The sequence below is a fragment of the Poecile atricapillus genome, chromosome 3 (genome assembly GCF_030490865.1).
Source record: "Poecile atricapillus isolate bPoeAtr1 chromosome 3, bPoeAtr1.hap1, whole genome shotgun sequence".
NCBI classification, from domain to species: Eukaryota; Metazoa; Chordata; class Aves; order Passeriformes; family Paridae; genus Poecile; species Poecile atricapillus.
This window is the reverse complement of record NC_081251.1, coordinates 83,179,300-83,206,990: the sequence shown is the minus strand read 5'-3', so window position 1 is coordinate 83,206,990 and position 27,691 is coordinate 83,179,300. Positions and strand designations below refer to the sequence as shown.

At 36.4% G+C, this 27,691-nt stretch overlaps 1 protein-coding gene across 1 annotated transcript in view; it reads right to left on the bottom strand.

The window, feature by feature from the left end:
• The window catches only part of PLD5 (phospholipase D family member 5), a 178,353-nt gene that overhangs the window by 46,387 nt on the left and 104,275 nt on the right, over positions 1-27,691 (bottom strand). Inside the window, exons 3-4 of the mRNA XM_058836895.1 lie at positions 14,406-14,574; positions 6,250-6,364 (exon numbers count right to left, since the gene is read on the bottom strand). Coding sequence (XP_058692878.1) covers positions 6,250-6,364; positions 14,406-14,574 — 284 coding nt within the window. The remainder of the gene's footprint in view (positions 1-6,249; positions 6,365-14,405; positions 14,575-27,691) is intronic.

Here is a 27,691-nt window from a genome sequence, read left to right as displayed (position 1 = left end):
AGGAAAGTACAGGAAAGCCTCAAACTTCTAAAAGCCCCTTGACATTACATAAACTTGAGCTTTCTGGTGCCATGGCAGATTGAGCCTATTGCAACCAGGTTCCAGTGGTCCTTCCTCCCTTGTCCACCACAGCTCCATCTTTCCTTTCTCTGTGTTGCCCCCACAACATCACAAATCTCATGTTGTGAGATCACATGCTGAGTAATTCAGAAATCTAACACAAATGACAATTAAGCTAGCCCACAAAAATAAAAAGCAGTCTGTAGCCAAATCAGCCCCCTGAATTGTCTCACCACATAATCACTGGTGCAAGGAAGAAGGCAGGGACAACATATGCTGGGGAGAGCAAAGAGGGAGCTGGGATTGTGCAGCTGCCCAGATATAACTTCATTTAACTTGTCATGGAATGGTATATTTTAGTATTTGTAATCTAAAGGGCACAACTCAATGCATACAATATTTCTAGATATTTACTATCTACTCATTTATTTGTCACCCTACAGCAATATAACTTTTTAGTTTCTCTGTTTTGGTTGTATCTGATTAGGAAAGACTGTAATCCTGGGCAAATATGCATAAACTGCTCAGTGAATAACAGCTGCACATGTGATCTGGTGATTGGAATCTCCCTTATGACAATGACTTCCTATTATTCACTGGTTTCCTTGCTAATACACAAAAGTGATTAGCTGACTTAAAGGACATTTTTTCCTTAAATCACACTGTGACATGGACAGGCTCTTATTTTCTTATCTGCCTCAGCCACCACTGACAAAAAACAAAATATTCCTTGCAAATATATGAAAAATGTTTCATGAAAAAGAAGTACTGGGAAAAAAAAAGAAACAGAAAAGGTAGGAAGGTTGAAGAAAGAAAATCCATTGGTATGTCTTAAAAACCATGAACACTATCAGCTAAAATAAGATAGCAATTAATAAAGGATTTAGATTCTGTACACGTGAGAAATAATACAACAACCTGCTAATTGGAGACAGTGCTGTTCAAATTTTACTGATGAACAAAGACTGGTACATAATTATGTGCAAGAAGGGGGAGGGTTATAAGAAATGTTTCAGTCTAGTAGACTGAGCCACAGCTGAGGAAAGGCTAAAACAATAACCATGAAAACAAGCATTAATAAGCTACTGTCACAGTACAAAGAGGATAAAGAACATGTTTGTTTACACAATGAGCCAAATTTTGTCAGGTGACAGACCTACCTTTCACAAGAGAGTCATAAACAGATATGCATAGTATGGATAGACATATGTCCTATAAAAATATCATCATAGTTTATAGACTGTTTAGAAATAATTTGGACAATGTGAGCTGGGAGAGCTTATGTGTGGTTATTTTTCTTTTTAATTACTAATAAACTTTTTAAAATTTTAATTTCAACTATAGAAAACAAATGCTTGGATCTGGCTTCTGGTGCCTGTGTTGCCATTAATAATCACCAGTTGTCCCCAAGCGACAGAAACAGCAAGAAACCTCACATAACAGGGATGTTGTAAAAAGAAATTCATTAATACTGTATTTGCAGAGCACTCTGATACCACAGCGAGAAACAGCACAGAAAAGCCTATGAGGAAATTAATCATTCTGCATTCAGTGGAGGAACTGGCAGATGTGCAATGAAGAAAGCCTAGAGACATACATTAAATATGAAGATAAAAAAAGATTCTAGCCCTTACCAGTAGAAATAATATCCCCTGAATGAACATCAACTGCCTTAAGCATTAAATGTTTGATGTATTCTCATTCAATATAAGGGAAAACCCTCTGATTAATATGGTAACATTACAACAAGTACTAGCCAGGTATTCTGTGCAAAATACAGAATCTGATAATGTAATTAAAGTCTATTGTAAATATAGGATATCTATCTATAGATATAAATATAGGATATATATACTACGGATTAGTGTTTCCTCATTTTGAATGCTTAGTTGTGCAACTAAAAAAGACTCAGTCCAGCAACTATTGGCAAATGTACATTATCTCAGCAGTGTCACCACAGCTGACATAGTGTGGTATGTGTTAACACAATAAATCCATCCATGTTTCACACTGCAGCCACTGGACTCCCATAATCAAGCTCCCCTGCTTTACAGCTACTTCAACTAAGTCAGGATAGCATAGACAGGGCAAAAAAAAGTTACTGGAGTGATGACAAACCTGCAGGTTCACAGCTAGCTCAGATATCTGCACTAGCATTGCAACTGTGAATCACTAATTTTATTTTACTCCATATCAGTTCAGTTCTGCTCCCCCATCCACATAAGTTATGCTTTATCTTACCCCACCAGCCCACATTCAAAGTCAGATTTCAACCTTTTCTATTGATAGGGACAGCTGCTGCAGAGGAAGGATGTGTGGAGAGGACTCTAGGTAGGATGCATTGTTGTGTTTGAAAAGATATATAAAAACTGCTTTCTACAGTTCTTCAGAAATGGGGAGAAGAGGCAAGGGGACTCAATGCAAGCCTGTCCAGAAAAAGGAATAATCTGGCAAAAATAATCTCAACACCAGATGAGATTGAGATGCAGCAGTACAGGAGCCTACCATGGTTCTTCATACAAAAAAGCCAAAATACTGCATGAAAACATATGGATGACCAAGTACTCGTCTTCAAGCAATCCCACATGTTTAAACTGATTCCACTTTATCGAGGCTACTTAAAGCAGACAGGGCATGCTACCTGAAGATTCCCTTAAGGTCCCTGAGCAGTATATTAACAAGTACATCTGTGGCCAGCAGCCAGATTATCCCTTGTCCTGGCCCCAGGAACCAGTCTGCACCACATGAGGGCACAACACCAGGATTCTGATCACTCTGTCTGCTGAAAAGAAAGACAAGACTCTTCTACCCTCTTCATGCAACAGCAATTCTCTGTCATATTCAGTAGAACAGACTGGAGACAGTCTGATTTGTGCATACAATCTGCCTTGCAAGGAGCCAAATCTATGCCCACCCAGCAAAGTGAAGGCTGACTCAGAAAGGCTTGAAATTCCCAGAGTCCCACTGTCTATGTGCTTTCTGTCCATACTACTGCCCATGGCTTGGGTGCCAAGCACGTTTGCTGCTTAGGATCAGAGTAGTTTATCAGGTGAGGGACCCAAGAGTAGTGCTTGGACTCTCTGCTGCCGAGTTCAGACTGACACCACAGGCTGGGACTTGGGTCTGCTCAGACAAATTTTCCATCCTGAGATGCTTCACAACTTGGCTGAGCTACTGATTTGTTTACTGCTTTCTTCACCCAGAGAGGAATGTATCTGCTAAAAAGAGTGCATGGCATATTTTAAAGATAAATCTGACCGGTTGCAGGAAAAAAAAATTAGTTGTCTTCATGGATATAAGTCCAAGTGATAATGCACAGCTCCCTTCGAATGATCAGTTCTGACTGATTTCTGAGGATGCAGGTGGCCAGCCCCTCACAAGCAAAAATTCAATAATTTTAGTTGATAGCTTTTACCAGAGCAAAGATTAATTAATTCTTTTTCTTAAGCTAGCCTCCCAATTAGCTTCTATTTGACACAAAAAGGACATACCAAAACTTCTCATACAAGGTCTACTCATTTCAACATAAAATTAAGACAACTAAATCTGACTGAATTTAAAAAAAATTTATTTGTTTTCAGGAATGCAAAACCAAAGAAAGATTTATTTAGCTACCATGGAAATAAAAACCAAACAACAAACCTAAAGGAGTGAAAGAATTGCAACAGAGCTGGCAATCACCTTGCCATAACCAAGACATTCTAATAAAAATATCAGTGTAGAAATTAGCTGACCAAAATATGGAATGAGAAAAAAATAATCATAGTGAGAAAATCTAGATATATTGATATAGTAATACTGAAGTTTGAGAAAGGCCAATAGTACACAATGATATATACAATTCCAGGGTTCAAAGATTATAACTAAACTCAAGAATTACTAGCAACATTCTCCAATCCTTTGTAGCTCAGAGCACAAATATATCAATCATTTTATTTAAACACTGTAAGATTTCCTGTCTCAGAAATATAAAAAAGGCATAACGGAAACTGAAGAGAGTAAAATTGTAAAAGCCTGTGTTCTGGGGTTTTTTAAAGCTTGCAGGTTAAATTAATTCCCACATAAATAGAAAGAAGTGTTAAACATTTCTCCCCCTCTCTAGCTAAAAAATTCTCCTAATCTTTTTTTGAAAGAGGGTAAATTTTGGTATTGGGTATTTTTAAGAAATTATATTTAAAATATCTGTTGCCAGTACATTGATATGAATATACAGGCCTACCTTTCCTATTATCTGACTCATAGGAATTTGTGGTATTAGAATCACAGGGAAAAGAAACAACTTTTTGAAATATAATTTCACTGACATTGATGTTAAAATACCTATTTCTTTTTGAGCACATCAGAAAAACACTCCACATATATATGACTATTTGATATATTCTTATTGGTTATCAAAGGATCAATATCGCTTTTGGTTATGTAGCAGAAATCATCAAATCCTTGGAATAGGTAGTGTCATTAAATGATGAGGATCTATAGTTATTAATTTTTAAATTAAATTTAAGTTTATTAAATTTAAATAACATGTCAATCTTGATTAAAAGCCAGTCTCCCTCAGGGATAAGGACTTCCATTAGTAATATTCTTCTATTTGTGCAGTGAGTAGATTACAAGGAATTTAAACAAATATAGATTGATTTTTGTGGGAAGAGGGTGCCCTTTATTCTTTACCATGAGCACCCATGCTATGTTACGGTGCTACAACACACAGAAACTCCTTTGCCTAACCAAATTTTTTAGTTTCCTTTGTGATCCATACATGTATCTTTGTCAAAAATGATCACCACCAAAACGCATACGTTCTTTTTGATCTTTGAAAAGTGTATCTTACACTTAAAATCATGCTTTTATCAGATATAGATAACTAAGAGGAGAAATGTGAATGAGATTTCAAGAACTCCTAAGAGAGGCTAATTTCTCTCAGCAATTCTTAAATTCTCTTTACTATTTTTCCACGTCTTGGGTTGCAATGTAACTAAATGTAACCAAATGTAACCAAAACTGTATGTATTCTATTTGTTAAAACCAGGTGGGACAGTTTTCTTTATCTCTTTCATGACCCATTCCTCATAACCAGGGTGATATCTTCTGTTAATGGGCCATTGAGTCTCACTGCATGACTGATAAAATTACATCATCCCACTGGGAGATGCTCCACACAGGGAGGAGCCAAGCATCTAAACCTGTGTATCTTTGGGGACTGGGAACACCACAGCAGCCTTTCTCTGCTGAATTCCCAAAAGAGAGAGACTGGACCCATCTACACCACCAGACCTTCAGAGGAGAGCTACACCCTTCTATGGGATCATTACTTCAACAGAACCACATGTGTCACTCCAGGAGGCCTGCAGACACCATTTAATTGGACTGCTACTGACACCCTGACCAAGAGGGTGTCAGATTGTATTTTCACTCTGGTAGTGGGTTGTTTTTTTGTTGGTTTTCTTTTTTGTACTACTACATTTTTATTTTAATTTTCCTAATAAAGAACTGTTACTCCTATTCCCATATCTTTGCCTGAGAGCCCCTTGATTTCAAGATTATAATACTTTGGAGGAGGGTGGGGTGGTTTACATTCTCCCATTTCAAGGGAGGTTTCTGCCTTGCTTAGCAGACATCTGTCTTTTCAAACCAAGACAACATGGTTTTACATAAAACAAGTTCATTCATGTCGTGCCAATGTGCCAAAGTCCTCTTTAGATAGGGATTTTTGAGCCTCAAAATAACGATTAGGAAAGAAGAGACCAAAGAAATACACACAGCACAGAAAACCTTGTCAGCTGGTTAAATCTGACCACTATAAATGGTATATTTTCCAGTGCTTCAGAATCATCAGTACATACACATTGTTCTATTAATTTACTTTGCCATTGTTCAAAAGAGGAAAAGTATCTTGTCCCACAAGGTATTAGCCCAGACTCTCAGTTTATGTTGCCTTCTATTAAAATGGCTACAGGGAATTTAAACACCTATCTAATGTACTGCTTTTTATAGGTTTGGTAACTGTGAACATCAGCTACAGTAACAGTTTCAGATTTCTGACATCTATGAACCAGAGAAAGCTGAATGATTATATGTATAGTGTAATACCAGCAGTGTGCATTTTATGTACCATTTGAGTCTGCATTTTAAATAATAGCAACATCACACAGTAGTAATGGCATAACAACATAAAGACCTTGGTCTTACCCTTTGTTTTCAAGTCGTTTAATACCTTTGATTCCACAGGCAGTTTATCGCTCACTAGTTTTATCTCAATATTTCGGGACGCTAGTTCGAGCAATTTTTCAAAAAGACGCTGACCCTGGGAAGAACGTTAAAGGAAAGCAGAAGCTGTTAGACACAGAATTGATCAAAGTGCATATCAACAAATTAAAAAAGCATGTTAAAATAAAAACACTATAAACAACATCCAAGTAACTATGTTCCTAGATAGTATTAAACCTACCCTAAAGGTTTGCAACTCAAACTCATTTTCTTGGAGAAATACTGTTCCAAAGGCCAATAAGGTGTCTTGCTTTTCCCAGATTGTGCAGTACTGACAAGGTGACAGGTGTCAGGCAGAAAATGAAGCATCCAGGGGTTTTATGCTGCATAAGCACATTTTGACATTAACTTTCTTCTAAATAATCAGTCTGTTGACTTAGTATTAGAAGCTCCAGGAAAACAGTTTATTACATTTTTTTCTGTGTTGAGTGATATTTTTGCAAGTGGTTCTAACCATAGTACAACTCATTCCCAAGTAGTTGCATGCTCAGCTTTAGATAAATTATACCAAGAAGGAAAACAATGATCTATAGGTATTTTATGTACCTTTACTTTTTATCCTGCTGTAAAATGTTACTATTTAAACCCTATTTCTAACACAGAATAAGAAAAGGAAATTCATACTGAGCTGGATACCTGTCAAAACAGAAATGAAGATATTTGTTTCATATGAAAAAAATGTAAATCATTATGTTTTTCCATATCCAAGAAACAAACAAGAAGTAAAACTTCTGATTGCATTGTAAATGATTAAATTTTAGGTTCAATTATTTTAAATTAAATAAAAAAGTTTAGTAACATCCAACTAGACCATGTAAAGAATAAACACTCAAGTGTATCGCTCCTGTGTTATTACTACAATTACAGCCAGAGTTCACTTCTTTCCTGCTATTCTAACTTAGTACTACAGACACCACTTTCAATTAACAGCCTAATACAGAAAGACTTTGGACTTATGCACCTGACAAAATGCCTACCCTACCTACGCAGCTCACTTTAGATTCAATGCAATGTTTGCCTCAGGATAAACCTAAAACAAAATAAGCAACAGGTTTGCATCAACTTTCAAATAAATAGGTAGAAGACAAAGCTCTTCACAGAACCATGTTACATAATTCTCTGTAGAAACCACAACTTTTAAAAGGATCTTTCAATTAAAAAAAAAAAATGACCAAACCAAGAACACTTTGGGATGATATAATATGATGCGGCATGGATCAACAAAATCTCAGACAAAAGTCCTCCCCACACACTGAAAACCCATCAGCAGCAGACAGTGGAAAGCCTAGAAATTTTCCCAGTAATTTCCCAGTCAGATTGATAGCTTGAGCCTTGCTGGGCTTTAAGCATTACACAGTCACAGAAAGTAGTGCCTCCCCTGGCTGAAGTACAGACCTATTTTTTAATATTCACTTATTTTGAATATATGTGGCAAAAAAAATATACCCATCTCCCTAAAATACAGCTTTCTCAAAATTACCAATCAGCCAGAAGCTGCAATGCAACCAGAACTACTGTTTGTTTTACTTTTGTAAAGTATGACTGCTTACTCACTCAAATCCATAGTATAGCTCCCTGATTATCCCAGGGCTCACAAGAACTTAGCAGTGAACACAATGCTTCCATAGTGAAAGCATTAAAGAACAGCTAACAGAACAGGAAAACAAAAAGACTCTTTGCATGAAGTTCCAAATGCTTCTTAGATTCAGCACTTCCCAACGTGACTAGGTGGTTCCATATATAAGAAATGCTTTCCATGATTTTAACTCACACACCCAAGAGCCCTGAGTTGCTGTGTAAGTGCAGGAGTGGCTTTCCCTCTCATATCTCATCAAGCTAAAAAAAAATAAATATCCGTAAGTCTTACACCAGAGATTGTGCTGGGTATTTTTAAGAAGAAGAGCAGATGTTGCAGAGAATGTAAGAATTAATGAGATAGGAGTGTGGAGGAGATGGATGATGGATGGTTTTCCAGCATGATTCTGGGGGAGCAGTGGTGCACTGACTGGTGTGCCTGGGTGTCCTGCTCCCTCCAAGAGGGTTTCTCATTCAAGTGCTACAGTCTGGCACTGCTAGACTCTAACCAAATCTGGAAACAGACATCACTGCCGGGCTGTCCGCTAAATTCCCAATCCTTGCTTTTCCCCATCCCCCCAGCTATCCCAAAGCAACAGGCTCCTGGGTCAGCCAGCTTTTGGACATGCTTCATACGGGTCTCCTGACTGGGAAACACCAGCACTTTTGGTTTTCATTAGATACATCTTTGCAAAAGTGAGTTGAGAAAATCAAGGATTAAAAGGTTTGTATTATGCGTATTAACTAATATATGTATAAGTAGAAACAGGTTCTCTGTGTTGATTCCATTTACTAGGTAGACTAGATAAACACCATTTTTGTTTAGGTTATCTGTAAAAACTGATTCTGTCTAGAAGCACAGCAGAAAGCTCTAGCATACAAAAATAAACATAGCAAATGCATTCATAAATTGGATTGAAAATTATTATCATTATCAATACAAATTACTGCATTAACTCCTCTGATAAAGAAATTATTAGAAAGTTAATGTCTAAAAGTGATAAAATGAATTGCTTCAGGGGGTGGTTCCTAATCATATTTCCCTATGGTAGTTATTTTCAGATATTATTGCCACTTCTTCCTGCAGGAGACTTTATTTACATGATTTATAAAAGCCTTTGACAAACAAGTCTGGACTTTCTGTATTAACTGTAGTATGGACAAAAAAGAACCTGGCAGCACCTCCTGAGTTTTCCTTGATATTAGTATGCCCTGATGTAAGCAACATAGCTGTCTCCTATAAGCCATGCTGCCTGTTGAACAGCCCATCCTATGTGTTAATAGATTGCTTGGAGCGCAGCCCTGTATTCCAATGAAACCATCTCCTCTGAAAATGCATCTGTTTTCCCATCAGGGATACCAAAAGCTATCCATTTATGGTATTTTTTTTTTCCCCAATTATGTGTATAATTTGAGGTAAAACCTCAAATTGATTCAATATTTAAAGCATCTCTAAGTAGTGATGGCTTAAACTAGGAGTACGCTCACCACAAATTTTTGTGTTTATATAGGTACATAAAAACCACCACCCATGACAAAATTAGAAAGAATTCCCTTTGTCTCATCTGTTAGTGCATCATCCCCCAGGAGGCATTCATACCCTCACCAGGACCTAAGCTTGACAAACCAAACTATGAAAAATTCACAACTTGCTTTTAAAAGCAAGTATATACTCTAGTAAATAGGGTTATTAGAAATTCTTCCCACACTGCTGAAGAACCTAGACTTCTTCCCCATTAATATTAATTTGAAACCCAGTTTCTACACTTTCTGACATATTTACTTGCAATTTTACTGGTTTGTTCTATGAAAAGAAAAAAAGATAGGACAGAAGGTCTGAAATGTTTTGTTACTGCTGTCAGAGCATTTGAAATGCTTCTGTTGAATACAAACCCTTATGCGGTCATTCAGACCACGTTCCCTTTGTGAGACAATACCAGGCTGCTGCACGACTACGTGACAGTGATCAGAAGCGTATCTATATACCCAGCTTGTGAGGACTGAGAAATAGAAGCAGTCAAGTGCTATGAAACGGTGGCTACCTTATAGCAATATCTGCATTTTAAAAAACAATACCACCAGAAATCTGCTTATCCCAATAAAATATTCTTTTACACCTTTTACTGTTTGGAAAAAAACTTATTAAAAGTGACAAAACAGAATATAAAAAGTATTTATCACATGAAAAAATTTACTTCTGCATGGTAGCTTTAAACTATCATAAATCTCAAACATCAGTCCCAACTGTACCTGCCACAGAATACTGGTGAATCAAAAAAAACCCCCGAAGATATCATTACCAAAAGGTCTTGAAATTTCCCCCAAAGCAATTTATTGGCAGAGTCTAGACAGGTTGATTATAACCTGGCTGATTTCACTTGTCTGCTCTAGTCTCTATCAGCACAGGTTCCTCATTAGAAATAAAATGGGGAGATACAAACATGAAAATGCTGTTATTTACTGAAGGACTCTCAAATTTCATTATTGTACTCTTCAGTAACATTGATTCCTACAGTTTAGAAAATGCTTATCTTTTTAATCCCATAGGAAAAAACTGGTTATTTAACAGACTTTTCTTCTGTTTTTTTTACATATAATTCCACTATTTTTTCCCAAGTTTTCCCATAATCAAGCCTCGGGTATATTGCTAAAACATCACTAAAAGCCATAGCATGCTGGGAAAAACCAATAGAGAAAATAAATCAAGAAATCCTAACTTTTACTGTTGCTATCTAATACAGAAAAAAACCCCTAGATTATTCCCTCAATTCTTCTAACCAAACAGTTAATGCAAATGAAGGGAATATGCTTTCATTTTAAAAACATTCCTTTCATTGAATTTATTTTCTATGCCTCAGTCAGTACCAGGGAAACATCACCACCTGAAGAGGAAAGATGACTGCATCAAGATGAGCTTATAGATCTCTATGGCTGATCCTATCCAATTTCCACTGGGAGCTGCTAGATTTAGAGATATCATCTTCTTTTTATTTATTTGCATTTTTAAATAATTTTCAAGGAAGGGAACTTAAGCTCTTACACTAACATTCGTTCTACCAAACAAATCACTTAAGCTCCTTGGGCAATGAATGTATGAGTGACTCATGACTTCTCTTAAGAGACTCATTACAAAGCTGGACAGCTGCCTGACATGAGACAGAGCATCAGATGGATGGGGGACTTCCCCCATCAATCCATTTGGGAGATGCACAGTAGGTTGGTGAATAAAAACAGAAGTATCATTTTTTTTACATGATACTTGTAAAAATCAAATGCAAATCTACCTTTGATCACCTTGTGTTTATCAAAATATCTGTCCAGGGACAACTATGTCATACACATAGCAATACCAATAAGCCATGATAGCATTGATTCTGATTTGTGAAAAAGAAACTTTGTGAAGGACTTGCTGGAAATCTAAAAGGTCATTCTAAATTAAAGTTTCAAAACAAAAGATGAGCCAGAGGAAATGAACTGTGAAAATTGTAAACTGGCATGATCTTGTATTCACCTCTCTCTTTTCACTGAAAATTAATCAAAATCCATCCTTAAAAGCAAGTTTCCATTTTACTCTAATATCTTTAAGCATCAGATTGCCACAGGAAGAGTCACATACTCACATTCTATAAAAACCTCATTGCTTCTACATGACAACTACCCTGCTATCTTGAAAACACATCTATGACAATACAAACTCACCAAAATACATGGATTTTTTCTGAAAGAGAAGAGTAGTGTAGAGAGAACTCACTATTTTGCCAAGTAAATATTAGTTTAATTGACTGCTTTATCTATCGAAGCACAGAAAAACCATCTCATCATGTGAGAATGATCTGTCTTTAGAGAATCCAATTTAGGAAAACTCATCATCTCAGATGACTGAGTGTCACTGTTGTGACCTGGACAGCTCAGTTGGCAATGAATGTTTATTTAGATTTATAACAACAAAATACAGACAAGCATGAGTCAAGGACAGTAGGCAACATACCCACAAACAAAAATAAAGAAAAATACAGCAGGAAGATCTGCAATTTTATATATTCAAATGTATACATATCTATGTATGTTCAATATATATTTGGACAAGATAGACAATATCTATACATACAGATGACATGTATATTGGGCATATATATGTATGTGTGTATAGAAAGTTGCAGAATTTCCTGCTACACTCTTCTTCAGCATGTATATTGTTCATATGTGTGTGTACATATGTGTTCATATGTTCATGTAAATGTATGCATGCATGTTTGTATGTGACTACACAGATGTAGGGAGAGAATGTAGTAACTAATAGTAGTAACTAATGGAGAAAAAGAAATCTAGCCAACCCTGCTTTTCTCCTTTAAAAACCCATGTCTGTTCAAGTGCTCTTCTGGAGAACCTTGCTCTCCAACGTGACTTGAATATTCATAAAATGGAAATTGCTAATTATAGATCAGGATGTAAGTCCAAATGGAAAATGGTTATGTCCTTAGTTTCTAAAAAACAAGAATCATTCAAGGAACAACTAAGCTGATTCACTAAGCACTGTACTACTTGGGAATTTTGCATCTCAGCCCCTTGCCTTTCATAATGCTTCTGCTATCTTGGTCAAACTTCCCTAAACTCAAATTGTAAAGACTTGAGGACATTCGATTTATTCGTCAAACAATTACTAGATTATAGTTATTGAAGCTCCTCTGAAATTTCACTTTCACTTCACCGAGCTGAGAAAGCAGATGTAACAATACAAGTTCTCCCTTCCCTTTAACAGCATGAGCTTTGTGTACATTCTCTGGGGCAGGAATTTGCTAAGAAACACTGCTTCTTCGCAATTTTTTAGCGATCAGATTGGCCAATAACAATACTGTGTTTTAGCACGAATGGACAAGGTTGACAGAAAGATCTATCAGCTGTTCAGCCCACACTGCTGTACAAATGAGAAGATGATTGGAATATTAATTTCCGTTAAACAGAAAAGCTACTCATTTTTGTACAACTACTAGCAGGCAACAAAAATATAGCTAGACTAGAATATTATGAAAAAGTTTCATTTTTTTCTCTTTAACTGCGCATTTGAGGACAAAAGACCAAATCCACTTCTTAGATGCCTCCTCTTCCTTTCCCTGCTGAATAGTATCTTACAGTTTTTACTTTGCAATGTGAATGTGGAAATGGATTTGATGCTTAACTACAGGAATCCCAAATTCAATTTTACTATTTTTTGTCCTCTGTTTGGGATTTGTTAGGCTCTGTCAGCTTTGAAGCAAATGACATGCTGAATTTTTTTTCAGACAAATATTTTTGAAAGATTAATGCACATATGAAATCATGCACATCCTAGAAACATCTAAGGCACTATCTCCATGAATTCATCTGCTTGAATGACACTACATGGGTTTGAAGCTGCTTAGGCAATAAATTTAAATAAAACTTAGCTGCATAATTACATTGTGAAAAATATCAGTATTTTGATATTCCATAAATTTATTCACCAACCACATTCCAATATTTAGAAGCATTCTAAATTGAACGGTTTGCATTACATTTTCTATTCATCTGCTCACCTTATATTTTTCAGTATTTTAAATGGACATGTAGAAAACTTATTCTGAAGAAAAATTAATGCAGCCTCAACTAGGTTACAGTTTATTTCAAAAGAAGCAGAATATAGTTGGTTAGAAAACCAAGATTTGCCTATCATCTACCAAAAGACATTTTTTACTGCACAGCATCAACAGAACTAGAAAGGAAAGCCAAGAGTTTATGCCATGGTATAATAGAGCTGATTCCTTACAGTTACCTGGCTGTCATTTTAGCCCCATTTCATGTCAGCTGAGTGGCTCCTTTCAGCAAACAATCTGTCTAGTGGAAAAGAGGAGATACTCTCAGCTTATCTCTTCTCTTATGTCTTAGTTTCACAAGGGATGCTAAATGGAAATCTTTCCTGATCATATTTCTAAGAAGATTGCTCTCAAGAATGAAGTGTTTGTTGGCACAGAATCACTGTAATGCATGTCTGCCTTATTCACTATGATTTATGATTTTTGCTGTTCTTAATTGCAGAAATCTTGAACACCGCTCCCTCCAAAGATTAATTTTGAAAAGCTATGAATCATCTGATACAATATTGTTCTTTGTAAGTGTATTTCTATCCATCTATTTGGCTGGAGAATTAATCCACATGCTTGCCTTTTTATTTCCTCAGTAGCACCAAATAGAAAAGATTTATAAATATTCCCAAATAGGTGGATGTGCTAATATATGTACAATTTGACATGTTTCTTAAGGTTAAACAATGACTTTCTTTCCTAAGGTGGAAGTGCTATATGTTGAATATTATCTAGTCCAAGCACACCACTTCTCTCAGAAATTTTTGTATTGGCAGGAAAGTCCCCATTTTTTTAGACTCCTCAGATAAACAGTTCTGCTACATGGAAGGGTTTTAGTTCTGTAAAACAGTTTGACAACAAGAACAGACTGTTAAGGTCCCACTCTTTCGTTAGACTAGAACATACCTGGCATGCTGATGGATGACTGTGATTGAGGTCCCACTGGGAAGATACTATGTCAACAGACTTTTCAGCCATATTAAGCAAATTCATCCAGCCTTGGAAAAGAGACAAATGAGATGGTGCACTGTCTGAATAGTTGATCCCTTCAGGAATATTTTCCACAAGAGCAACCCTGAGAATAGATAAGGAAAAAATAACCACTTAACAAATGCACTTTTCTTTATTATAAGGTTCCCAATTGTAAAGAACTTCAGGTTTTGGGCCTGGGGTTCAACATCTGCTCCCAGAGGCTCTCAGCAGTTTGCCACCCTGCAACTCTCTCTGAAGCATCTGACTGTCATGCTCCATACTTCCCAGAACAATGAAGTGCAGAAGTGACCTACTGCTAACGCAGCAAAGTCAATTAAGCTTTCAAAGCTCTGCAAAATTAGCTTACACAGGGAAAAGGTTATTTCTTACAACACGAGTAAACAGGAATCAGTCCTTAAGGTGAGGATGGGAAGAATGAAACAAGCTCCTCTTGCTTTGCCACTCCTCTCTGAATATATTCTCTTCTCTCTAAGGAATGTGGCTGTTACCTCTGTCTCTCTTTTCTTTGCCTCCTTTGGGCTTTGTTCTCTGTGGATATAACCTTCTCTAGTCTCCCAGCCTCCTCTGGGCTGAATTCTCTGTAGATACAGTTCTTCTCTAATTCCTCAGCCTCCTCTGGGCTGAATTCTCCCGGGATCCTCCCTCGTGAGGAGTTCCACTTATCTCAGTTCTCATTATTTGAAGTAAACTCTCGAGCTCGTTAGAATCTTGTTTCTCGTGTTTATTGAAGGATCCTTACAAAAGTTAACAGGTCTCTCCAGGCTGGTTACAAGGTTAATCTTTGCAATTTGGTACATTTCTTTCTTCTGATGGTACAAACAAGGCCTTGTGGCACACTTCATGTCTGATACACAAAATGGCCCTGAACTACGCAACTCTTTTATCTTTATACTTATTTTTATCCAATTAACAATATACACGTATATTATTTTTCTTAATGACCCAATGACCCATCACCTCTGTGATGCACTGCGGCATTTTCTATCCAATCACCAACTATTACCCAAAAACCTCTAGGAGAAGAACATGAAGAAGAAAGAAGAAGGACAAGGGACAACACCCTAAATCCTCCATCTTGTCTCCTGTTCTCTAAACTACTTTTTCACCCAGTGATTTAAGAAACTTTCTAATCTACACACCTACCTTTCTTATCTAACTTTAGCATTTGTTTTCATGTATCACTATGAAAACATGCTCATGAATTTAATATTATATGAAATTCAGTGTTCTCTTGAATCCCAGAACTAAACATTAAAAGCAAGGGCACACAGTCTGTATTTCAGACTCCAACAGTGGCAAGATGTACATTCCCTGGAATTCTCCTAGGTCTGCTTTTACACCTGACATTTTATTACGTTGCCATCTCTACATATGAATTCTCCCTTTCCTACTGCTCTAAGCTACCCAATTTTTCTGCTTTCATTTACCTGTGTAAGGTTCTAACTGGGACCCAGTGGTTAAAAAAAGAATTAGGACCTTTTAGTTTCTTGCTCTTTTTGGAAAGCTCTTTGATCTTACTATCTAGAGTATTCAAAACATTTTCAAATTAGGGTACATAAATTCATATGGATACAATTGCATCCAGGAAGCCGAACAAGCATGGTAGTAAACTGTCAGCTTAAAACATGCTTCTTTGCTTCAGGGAAATGATGTGTTTCATTCAGCACACCACATCACTGCTAGATTTCCTTAAATTGCAGCAGGTAAAGCTTCCTTCTACACTCAGTAGAGGAATTTGAAAATTAAATAAAGTCAAACAAGTTCTTCAATTCTGCCTTTAGGTAAATAGAATAAATATTCATATAAATGACCCCAACACCTTCACAACTTCTACTGTGAATGATACAAACCAGATGTAGGAAAAGCTGTAATAGGAACTCAGGGAAGTCGTCTACTATATACATTTAGCATTTCTACACTGTTTTTGTACCTGTCAATAGTGTTAATTATCAACTCCAGTAATATGAATATAATTTGTCAACTTTAAGTAAATCATTATTACAAAATTCTTGGGTAAAAGAGAATTGAACATGTTTTGACTCTTAGAAAAACAGATTAGTGCAGAATCTTCTATTAATTCAGTTCATCCTAGACAGTTCACATGCTTTTACAGCTATTTCAGAATATCAAGCATGTTTGTCAAGTGAACCCATTAAAAGATTGAAGATTGTTGCTCTTAAACAATGCTAAGAAAACCCAGCAAGAATTGTGATAAAGCAAACCTGTGGCCATTATCACGCTTTCAATCTCCTGGCCTGGCAAAAAATCCCACCACCCAAACCAGAACAGGCACAGCTCCTCCTGTATGCTCTCTTATTCCCCCAAACCTGTCAAACAACATACATCTCACTAAGCTGCAATTACCAATGATAGTCTCCACAACTTACTTTGAACACACTATTCTATTTATTAACATTAAACTTCGCTACATTGCAGTAATGGAGTTGGAAATCAACAAATAAGCTGTAAAATGTTAAAAACACAACTAGATTTTTTAAATTACTTTAAAGTATATTTTATTCTAAAACATTCCTCCTACCTTGTTCACAAACTTTCTGAAATAACTAGTGCGCTAAAAATTGAGTGTCCTTTTAAAAAATATTTAAAAATAAACTATTTTACTCTAACACTCAGGGGTTTAGGCTTACTTTTGCCAATAATACTGTTACAAAGCTTCATAAAGCTTTGGTTAGATCCCTTGAAAGCCTGGCTTGTTCCTTTTCAGTAGTTAGCATTATTAATCATATTGCAGCTCTCAGCATGCCCATGTTTCCAGAATACTTTTATGGAGAGTTGGAGGAAGACCAAGAAACTGACACTGAGAAAATAAAGTGATCTCTACAAGGACATGAAACCCCCTCCCTCCTAATCCAGTTGCAAAGATCAGAAATTAATGCATCTTTTTCTGAAATCTTCCATCGCCAACTCAATCATGTCTAGATACAGGAGTTATTCTGAGTATGCTTTAAAGACATTCTTAATATCAAATAATTATTCAAAAATAAAATAATGTCAAATGTAGTTGTGATTTAGCTAGAACTTGAAAGTGCATATCACTCTCTTGAACCAGTAGCAACCAAAAATTTTCCAGTGTTAGAATATTGCCTGACATACACAGTGTTTTCCAGTGGAGCCCATGCAAATGAATTACACAGGAGTCCACAAACTAACTGATAGGACTGAATCTGTCACAGACACTTCTAGTTGTTTTTAGTAGTGCCTCCTATAGGCTGTACTGAACTTGCGTCTCACTGGGAAGCATTAGCTTAACTTCCACTTTTCCTGTCTCTGCAAGTTGAGAGCTGCCAAAAACCTAACCCTGCCACAGAAGGGCTAAGATGATCTGGAGGTCATGTAGCTCAACCCTCTTTGTCAAAGGAGGGTCAATGCCAGCAGGTTGATTAGGACACTATCCAGTCAAGTTTTTTGCATATCTCCAAATTTCCAAATCCAAAACTCATCATATTTGAGATGATGGACTTGACCCAGCCAAACACATACATGTTTATTTCTGATTCCACATTATTTAGGTGTACATTAAACTTTTAATGCTGGAAGAGTTGTGGGTCATTGCTGTTCACATACAATTTGTTACAGATACCATCAATATACACACAAAAGTTGGGCTCTTCCTCATTTCTCATGGGTTAAAACCTTTTACTTTTTCAAAGAAAGTAGCAAGGAAAATTTACCGGGCAATAAGGAATTCAGCTCCTCCTAAAAGGGCCCTTGTCAAGGACAATGTGCCTATTAGCAAGGATGTTTGTCCTGACCATTGAAATGAACTTGCCCTTCACTGGGACAACGTCTCCCAACTTCTAAATCTGAGTAGCATTGACCAGGTTATGGTACCAGCACTAAATAACACATGACACACTGCACAGCTTTTGCCATTGTATAATTTGGGTTTGGTTGTCCAGTAGAAGCCAAATGCATTCAACAAAACTGTTGCTCAGAACAGACACTACTTGGTAATATTTTTCCTACTCTTCTGTTTTACCAAATAGCAAGTACAGGGAAGTGGTCACAGCACCAAGCCTGAGAAGTCTGAGAAACGTTTGGACAGTGTTCTCAGGTGCATCATGTGATTCTTGGGATATCCTGTGCAGGGCCAGGAGCTGGAGTCAATGATCCTGACGTGGCCCTTCCAACTCGTCATATTGTATGACTGTGTTCTTTAGGAAAAATAAAATGAAAAAAGAAAGGGGGAAAAAAAGACATTTCATCTAGCTATGGCACTAGTTAAAACTTTGTTTTCAGAGTGTAGATTTCTCTTTAATAATAAATTAATTCTGCCATAAACTTCCAATGTTAAAACCTAACACCAAGCTCAGAAGTAATACACAAAGCCAAGCACCAAGTTTTTATACTAAGTGATTTTGCCTTTATAATATTCCCTTTTTGTCTGGAACAATAGCAAAGTTCCAGTGCTTAGTCAAGATGAGTTTTGTTAAAACTTCTGTGCAAAAATTTGAGTTTGAAAGCCCCAATTCTTTCAATAAAAGCTAAATTTAGCTTTCATTTTTCTTCCGAAATGACCCACAAAGAGGTTCTTCAAACACAGTATTACAAAAACTTCCAGGAGAGAAGGTCATTCAGACCTTGAGGAAAGTTAGACATAGTGACATAATTTATTCTGCAAAACTGGCATATTAACAATGCAAAACACAAATGTACCATGGTGATTAAAACAGATTTTTCCTATCCTCAAAATCATTACCAGATAACTTTATACCTGTTGAATGAAAATGTCATTCTGGTGCTCTGCTACATCTGATACTGCCAACATAGGCTTGTCTCTTCAGTTTTACACTGAAACTGTAAAAAACTACCTCACACAGAATGAGAAAGTACAATTTCTGTGAAAGTTAGACAGAGAGACAAGGGTCAGAGTGAGATTGAAGCTCCTCTTAGCTAACAGAAATGGGGCAATAGAACGGTATTTAATGCCTACCACAGAATAGACCATGACCTCAATAATAAGACTTTTCTGAGCTCAGCTATGACTTGCATTTAGCAATTCAAGCGAATTCTGTACCCAGTTAAGGATTCTTCTTCATCTTTGGCAGTTCTTTGGTCAGAAAGCGAGAAGGTTTGTTTCTGATCTCACACCAATTTGTTCTTCAGAAGGAAATAAAGGCCCTTAATTTAGCACATGGATTAATTAGAGAGGGTTTGGACAGTGAAAATAGACAGATGCTATATGTCTGTCTCTTGAAAAAATTTGGGGCTATTGGCAGAAATTTATAGCTCTGTTGGAAAATTTAGCTCTAACAATTCTACTAGTATAAAAGGAAATTTTTTTTGATGGTTCACAAAACATTAAAACAATAAACTCTGAAACACTGTTCACTCCAGTTTGTCTCAATCCACAGTCATCCACTAAAGAAAATCCAGGTCATATGCACTTGAGCATCTCTGTATCATCTGAATTTGCTCACCATTAAAGAGAATAAACTTAGCAAGAAAACACTACAATGATTGTGACATAATAAAGAAACAAAAGATGAACAAAGTCTTTGACATAAGGTTGCTCTATTTCATACAAGGGAGAGAAAAAAAGAGAAAATAATCCAGTAAGGTGCATGAGTCCTGCCCTTGTGCTAGGGTCCTTTTTAAAGATACCCTCTTGTGACCCCTTTTTCTTTCTTTCTTAACCCAGAAGCCCTGGAATCACCCTCCCCTAGCCTGAAGGACTACATAGAAAATTTCCTAAAATATTAGAGAATGTATAGCACAACCATATTTGGTTACTCTACTTAAAGACAGTGATAATGATTTGGAAGATCAAGTGCAATAACTCTGCTTTGAGATCAGAACTGGAACACAAATGTATCCAGTGTATTTGGATAATTGCATGGCATATCCAGTAAAGAAAAATAAAACTGCATTGCACGTAGCATTTACTTTGTAATTAATTACAACTAATTTTTCCAGTATGAGAAGTTACAAAATGTGCTATTACATACTTATGCTGTGAATTGCAATTTTAAACAAAATATGTTTGACCCATTATAGGGAATTCAAGACAGAACACCAGAGCTAAAAGTGAAATGCAAAGCAGCTAAGATTGAATTTACAAAGGCCGTGAGTTCAAGCTCAATACTCAAAAGCACCTAGACTATCAGCATCAGAGAACATATCACAAGTTCTGTAACAGTCCTCTAACGCTGACAGTCTCAACTGGTGAGACACGCGTGTTACTTTGTGTGTGTTTGTATGTGTGCAAGTGCCTGAGTACATGCACACTATGAAAGTTCTTTGATAGCATTTACCTGTTTGTCTTTTGAATTTTAGTCATGAAGACCTTGATATCCAGAGACAAAATCTTGGAATGATGAATACTTGGCTTGAGATTATTCTCTGAATTAGATCTGTGGTGAATGCAGATAAATTCAGGTTTATGTTATTAAATATATTTTTCTGCAGACATGCAAGGTACAGAGTTTTATTTGAACATTTCTAAGTATGTGATAGAGCAGACTAAAGTGATGTTGAAAATGAAAGGTTGTGCTGCCTTAAGCCAAAGAGGACACACCAGTCCTGGGTTTCTGCTCTCCATCACAGGAGTCAGTCAGTGAGTCCTCACTCACACTGCTCAGGTGGGCCAGCATGGCACCAGAGCACCCTGATATAAGAAAGGGTCCCAGCACTCTACATCACAAATGCAAGAGACACAGATGCTTTGCTCCAATAACATGAAGCTAGAGCCGGCTAAGAGCTATCCTGCACACACTGCAAACATTTTGACAGATCTCCTTAAACAGAGGCCAAAATTCTATGAATACCATCTGTGACTGGACTCAGAAGACACAGGCCTTTTCAGCCAAGTGAGTGGCTTGATCTTTTTAAACAAGCAGCTGCAGAAGGTGGCTGTGGCACGAGAGTGGGAATAAAAAGCCCTGCCAACTTCAAGTATTCACTGAAGGCCAGCCTTAAGCATACCAGTTAAATCCTGTAACTGGAACTTACACCTTTCCCCTTCTATGGCTGCCTCATCCTTGCACTTAGTTTCTTTTCATTTTTTCTTATTGGTCCACAGAAATAATTGAAGTATTATAACTGTATTTCAAAATATTTTTTAACTCCTCACCACTTAGGCCTTTTTATCTTTTTTTGTAATCAACTTGAAGATCACTTTGTTATTGCCCACATAATTGTTTTTGTGCCCACTCATCACGATGTCTAGAAAATAAATACAACATGTGGACATGCACAGCACATCCATTAATCTTGGCAGATTTTGTGTCCCACATTCTCGGTTGGTACAATATAGAAAATAAGATTTTCTGTCAGCACTTATGTCAGTGGAACAACATTGGTTTTTACCAGTTAAAGATTAGACTCAATTCTCTAAGTCTATAGAACAAGTAACTAGAAGCACTCCGGAATACCTCTTCTCTTTGGATTGTCCCATGGATTCTTCTGTATGAAAAGGATGATACCCTCCCTCTGACACCATCATCTTCAGAAGAATGTACCAATAATAAAGTCCTACTGTGATGAATAACACAGTATCTGTGTTCTAACATACCATAAGCACAAAAGTTTCAAAAGAAGGGTCCACTATACAAAGTCCCCAGTCATCCAAGGTTTAAACCTGGGAATTATTTTGAATTAAACACATTTTAGGTGATAAAATGAAGTTTTTGCAGTTGCATTTCAGATGCAGCTTTCAGTTCCCAAAGGCAAAACTGCGTGCAAAAGAGGGTAAGAATTGACCAGATGTTTCACACTGTCACTTCACGCTACTGGGGACAGTGTTTCCCTGGTGTCAAAGGAAACCTGAACCTTAGTCAGAAACTCAATCTAGCCTGCCAAGATAATTTTAATAATGGAGCCAAGACAGCAGTCATATAAAGTATCAAATGAAAAAGGAGCACAAGAAAGAATGAATAGCAAACATTAAAGATCTTCATTTATTTTACTGACATGACTGATATTTGCCTCAGTTCAAAAAACCTTTTGGATAAATTACAATAAGAACAGAGCCTTAAGCAACCTTAGAACTTTTCCTATGGTTTGTGCAGACTTAGGATTTCTTGTGAATTATGCAGAACAGTCCACTCAATACTGATCTTTTTCCTACACTTTTACGTATCCAGGTGCATACCAAAATAATCCTTACCAACAGCCCTTTGCTCTCTAAATGTTGAAACAAGGATGTTGAAAAAAGATTGTTGTTTCCATTGTATAAAACTATCTAGCATCATTAGAACTCAATAAAAATCCCTCACAGAAGAAAAAAAAATTACAATCTAAATAAAAGGGACAGAAAAATATAATATAAAATAAAATATAAAGGCCCTTTTGGAATACTGTGTGGTTTTGCTTCAGGTTTCTAGCTCTGTTATGCTATGCCTGAACCATAGAATTAGCATCCCTGTTTTGAAATCTAAATAAATTAGATTTTTAGAAATTATTTCAAAAGCAAATTAACTTTTCTGATCCTTAAAGTCTACACATACAAGCAAAATAAATCGGAGAACTAGTAAGTATCAACAGCTGAGATTCTGAAATCTCTGTTAGAATTATCATCATAAGAATGCAAAGAACCAAAGAAATCTTTAGTTTACTGAATTGACTTCTAACTTACTGAGAAGATAGGATGTAGAATTTAGCCTTCTAGACTTCAGTCTGGCATTTCTCACCAATTAAGTAAAATAAGATTTTTCACAGGTCCTGAACATAGAAATCTCAGAACAATTTATCCTCTTTTTTCTACCTTCTGTAACCATTTATATACATACAGATCAAACAGATAAAGACATAGTATGCCAGAACATAGAAACACTTTGTGGAATAATTATGAATACTGCATTGTTTATGACTTGGATAGATTTTTTTTTACACCAGCTCAGGAAAATTACATTATGAAGCTGAGCAGCCAAGCCATTAAAGCAGAAAGAAACATAGCTACATTTAATAAAGACAAGTGTAAAAATACAATAAAACTAAAACCTATATAATAGAGGTTTTGTATTGCTCTTAATTTCAATTCTGTATATAAATTCATGAAGAATAGAAGAGCTCAATACCTAAAATTAGCAGACTAACCACAGACTTAGTTAAGGCTGGTTTGATGGGACAATCACTGCACTATTCCAACGCTATGCTTCATTGTCCCAGCTTTCCCATCTTCATCTATGAGAATCAGTGCCTTATTCCACGAGGCAAGAATTACTTGTTATAGTGACAACTAGTGCAGCAATAGTGACAACTACATCTGAATTTCCAAGACACAGACTGTGGAGTTCCATTTTAGGAAACATTCAGGTGTCATATCTAATCATTTAACTTCAGGTGAAATCTTGCAGGAACTGATGAGCACTTGATCATTACTATCTAAATCCAGCCTGTGCTGGCAGTTCTTGAAGCCCCACTGTGCTGTGTAATCAGTAATCAAAGCTGAAACATACCACAATTTTTATACTTTACCTAACAGTTCAGCACAAAGATAAGTATGTTTACTAAACAGCATAATGCAAAAATGGAATGTTTGATAAAGCCACAAGAAACGTCAAAAACACATTATTTGAACCAAAATGGCAAAGCCATCATCTCACTTTCCCCATGTTCTGATGGAAGTTCACCTTTCAAATTCATAATCAATAGAAAAGGCATCACACACCATACATACATTGTATATACATGCATATCATACATGATACATACATTTCTAGATTTGTGCAATTCTTTGGTTGCTGTCAGAGCTTTGATTTGAACCCTTTTAAAATGGAATAATGCCTGTATTTTAATCAGAAAAAAAATTCTTAAGGTTCAAGTAAATCTTATGTTCAAGTAGATCTTATTCCACAATCTCTTGTTTAAATTACTCAAACTTTTATTTTTTTAAATGAAACACCAAGGCATTTCTATGTCAAAGAAAGCAACAGTATCTCTAGACACTGATCATTACTCATTTCAGAGCACTCTGTAGCTGAATTTCACATACAAGAAGGCACAATACAGAGGTCAAACGCTGCAGTGTTCAGCTCATGGCTCTCTTTATGCACAACAGATAGAAGCCTCGGGGATATGTGTGAAATCTATTTAATGGACACAGACTAAGAACAGAAACTGCCATCTGTTCCTTGTATATATTTGGGCTTTCTATAAGACACTTCCATTAGGGTATTGTTAGGCTATGATGAATCATGATAAGAAGTTCTAAAATTTGTCTGTGATAAGCCCCTGTCCTCAGCATGTCTAAAAGGTGCTACAAAACTCTTCAGCACCTTATCACGTGCCAGAATAACTTCCTTTCAGACTGTGATTTCACAATAGTTTTTAAAAACAACAGAGGAACAACAGCTTGCATTGATCTTATTAAAAAAATTCATTGCCAACGAAGGATGTCATATCAACATTTGCATATGACTGAAATTTATTCGGGGTCACAATAGCACTTCAGGATTTAATATCTGCTCTGTCAAACTTCAAGTAGTTTAACCAGCTTCTCTATGACTGCTTCATTCTTTAGTGCCCATATTTCTCATCAATTTCCTTATTTTTGTCCCCAGATATTTATTCATTCCAGCTCCTTGTGGAACACTTTGTGAGAGGGAACAAAGACAATTTCTCTCCTGGTTATCCTTCATTGTGATGATGTTTTATACAATGAAATTTAAACTTTGTTAGTAAGTGCTCAAAATGCATCCCTTTGAATGAACTGTTCATTCTTGTGAGATTTTCTTTCTTCTTGCTCTTGAGGAAAGAAATCTTGAGAGGAAGCCAGAACAGAGTCAGCAGAGTCCTTTTGTGGGGATCATTGGGTTTTCTAAAGACAACAGACCTACTATTGTATTTTTTTCCTGGGCATTCTCTGCATCAAAAAAACTTGCTCTAACCCCGTGCCATCTTTTTTTTTTTTTTTCTCCCACCATCTTTTGCTCTAGATCTGCCCTGTTTTTAACTCTATCACTCTCATGGCTCCTTCTCCCCTTGCCTTCCTCTTCTATGTATTAAACCTTAGATGACCTCTGTTGTTTTGCTCCATCTAGTTAGACTTCCTCACAATAAATTTCTTCTTAATTATTTAATTGGCAGAAAAAATAATACTGTTGCTAAATCTCCAGGACAGATCTGTGCATTCTGTTCTGTTTCTCCACCATATCTGATTTGTCCAGGTAGACTGAAAGCTCTTATTAGTTACTCAAGTAACAACTTGAGTAGCAACTTCTTGTTACTCGAGTGGTAGTGACAAAGAAGGATTAATTTTTTGGCAAATTACTAGGAATTACTACATTAGAAAGAAGCAGCATAGGCTTTTGAAAAACTCTACTTAAACATCATCCAGTGACATACTTTTAAGTACTGCTATCTAAATTGTCATTCAATTCTTTACATAAGATCCCTAACGCAAGTCTAGTTCAGCTTACTGTTTTGAGTGACAGTTTTTTGCACATGGATTTTTCTTTGTTTTGTTTTGTTTTCTTAAGGGGGTTTACAGATAGCTTGGCAGCTTCTTAATTACAAGAAGCACAGCAGTAACAACTAAGACTTATAATTACTATTTCTAATGATAACTCTTTGGAAGTTTCCTGCAACTTTCCTTTAACTGCAGCAAATATAAAACCAGATATATCACTTTAAAAATGGAACCTACGGGACCTTAAGTAAGTATTCCAAACTCAAATGGAGAAGGTTTCCTGGTGATCAAGTCTCTCTCCTTGCTACTTCAGGCAATGTTTCATATGCTTTTATTAAATTATCACAGAATCACAGAATATTCTGAGCTGTTAGGGACCTACAAGGTCCCTAAGGACCTACGGTCTACAAGGACCATCAAGTCCAACTCTTTAAGTGAACAGCCTCTACAGAGATTGAATCCATGATCCTGGCACCCAGATGAGGAAAAGATAATGGCACAAGCAAGAGATTTTAAAACCACTTGTCATACTGGAATATTTTTATCTTGTTGCTTTCGTAGGCAGAAACCTGCCTCATTTGATATCCTTTTACATGCTATAGCTTTTATCCTCAATAACTGAGATCCCACCCTGCAATTTCTCTCTCCTGTGCTATTTTCATGCATGACAATAATTTCCCTTCTTAGTTTTCACACTGCACAGCCAAGTGTCTTTAGTATCTTCCTTATCAAAGCAACTTTTCACTTATAGAACCTTCACCTACTAAACATGAGTTTGAGTTCAACCTTCTTGATTACTGATGGTCAGTTACACAAAATATTCCAGATTAAAATTTATCAATGCCTTTCAAAATGGCATTAAATACTTGGCACTTTTCTTGCCTGATATAAATAGTATTGCATCTATCTCTAAGAAATTCTGTCTACTTTTATTACAGTTTCCCTAAAGAATTGTTTCCCTTAAATAACATAAAGATGGAAAATCTAGTAAAATTTCAGCTGGACTACTGCCTGGGAATAACAAAAATTAAACTGTTAACCAAAATGGTACTTATATCTCACAAGAAACCAAGATATGTATTTTCAAATTCAAAAATTTGAAAAAAGTGTTTTTCCATTCTCAATATGAGGAAAGGGCATTTTTTGATCATTCAGTTATTTTCTGTCTATAGTCAGCTGCCATTCCCTGCTATTGTCATTTCCTGCTTCTGCATGACTGCTGTAATTTGTGAAGTTCAAAGAGTAAAATAAAGTAAAAAGATACTAAGACTAAAGAAGTAAACCAACTAAAAGCCAGATGATGCTGAGATGTGCAATAGGCATAAGAAAAAAAATCTTCCTACAACCCTGTTTTAAGACCGTAAGCAACATGTTCCAATAAAACAGCTGACACTTGAAGTAGCTTTTTCTCCAAGTCGCTTCTGAAAATGTTTCATTATTTTCAACTAATTCAGAATCAGAATAACCTCAGAAGTTAAGAAGTGATAAACTACAAAATATGAAACAGGAGAAATGTTAAGCAGGGACAACAAAAAGAAGGTAAATACAGAAAATCTGCAAAGAACAATTTTGAGATGTCAACCCAATCCATGCAGTAAGAAATTGCATGATGGGATCTTCAGAAAAACAAAGAAATGATGCTGAAAAGATCCAGGATTAATTCTTAGCAAGAGATTAATGACTGCCAGAATCACCTCTGTCATACTGAGTCATAGGGAAGGGAAACACTCCTCCAAGAATGCATATAAAAATCTCACATGACTATAAGGAAGAGCACCAGTGCAGAAGAGAGTAATGAGCTCCATTCCCCAAGTGGCAATCCAGCAAA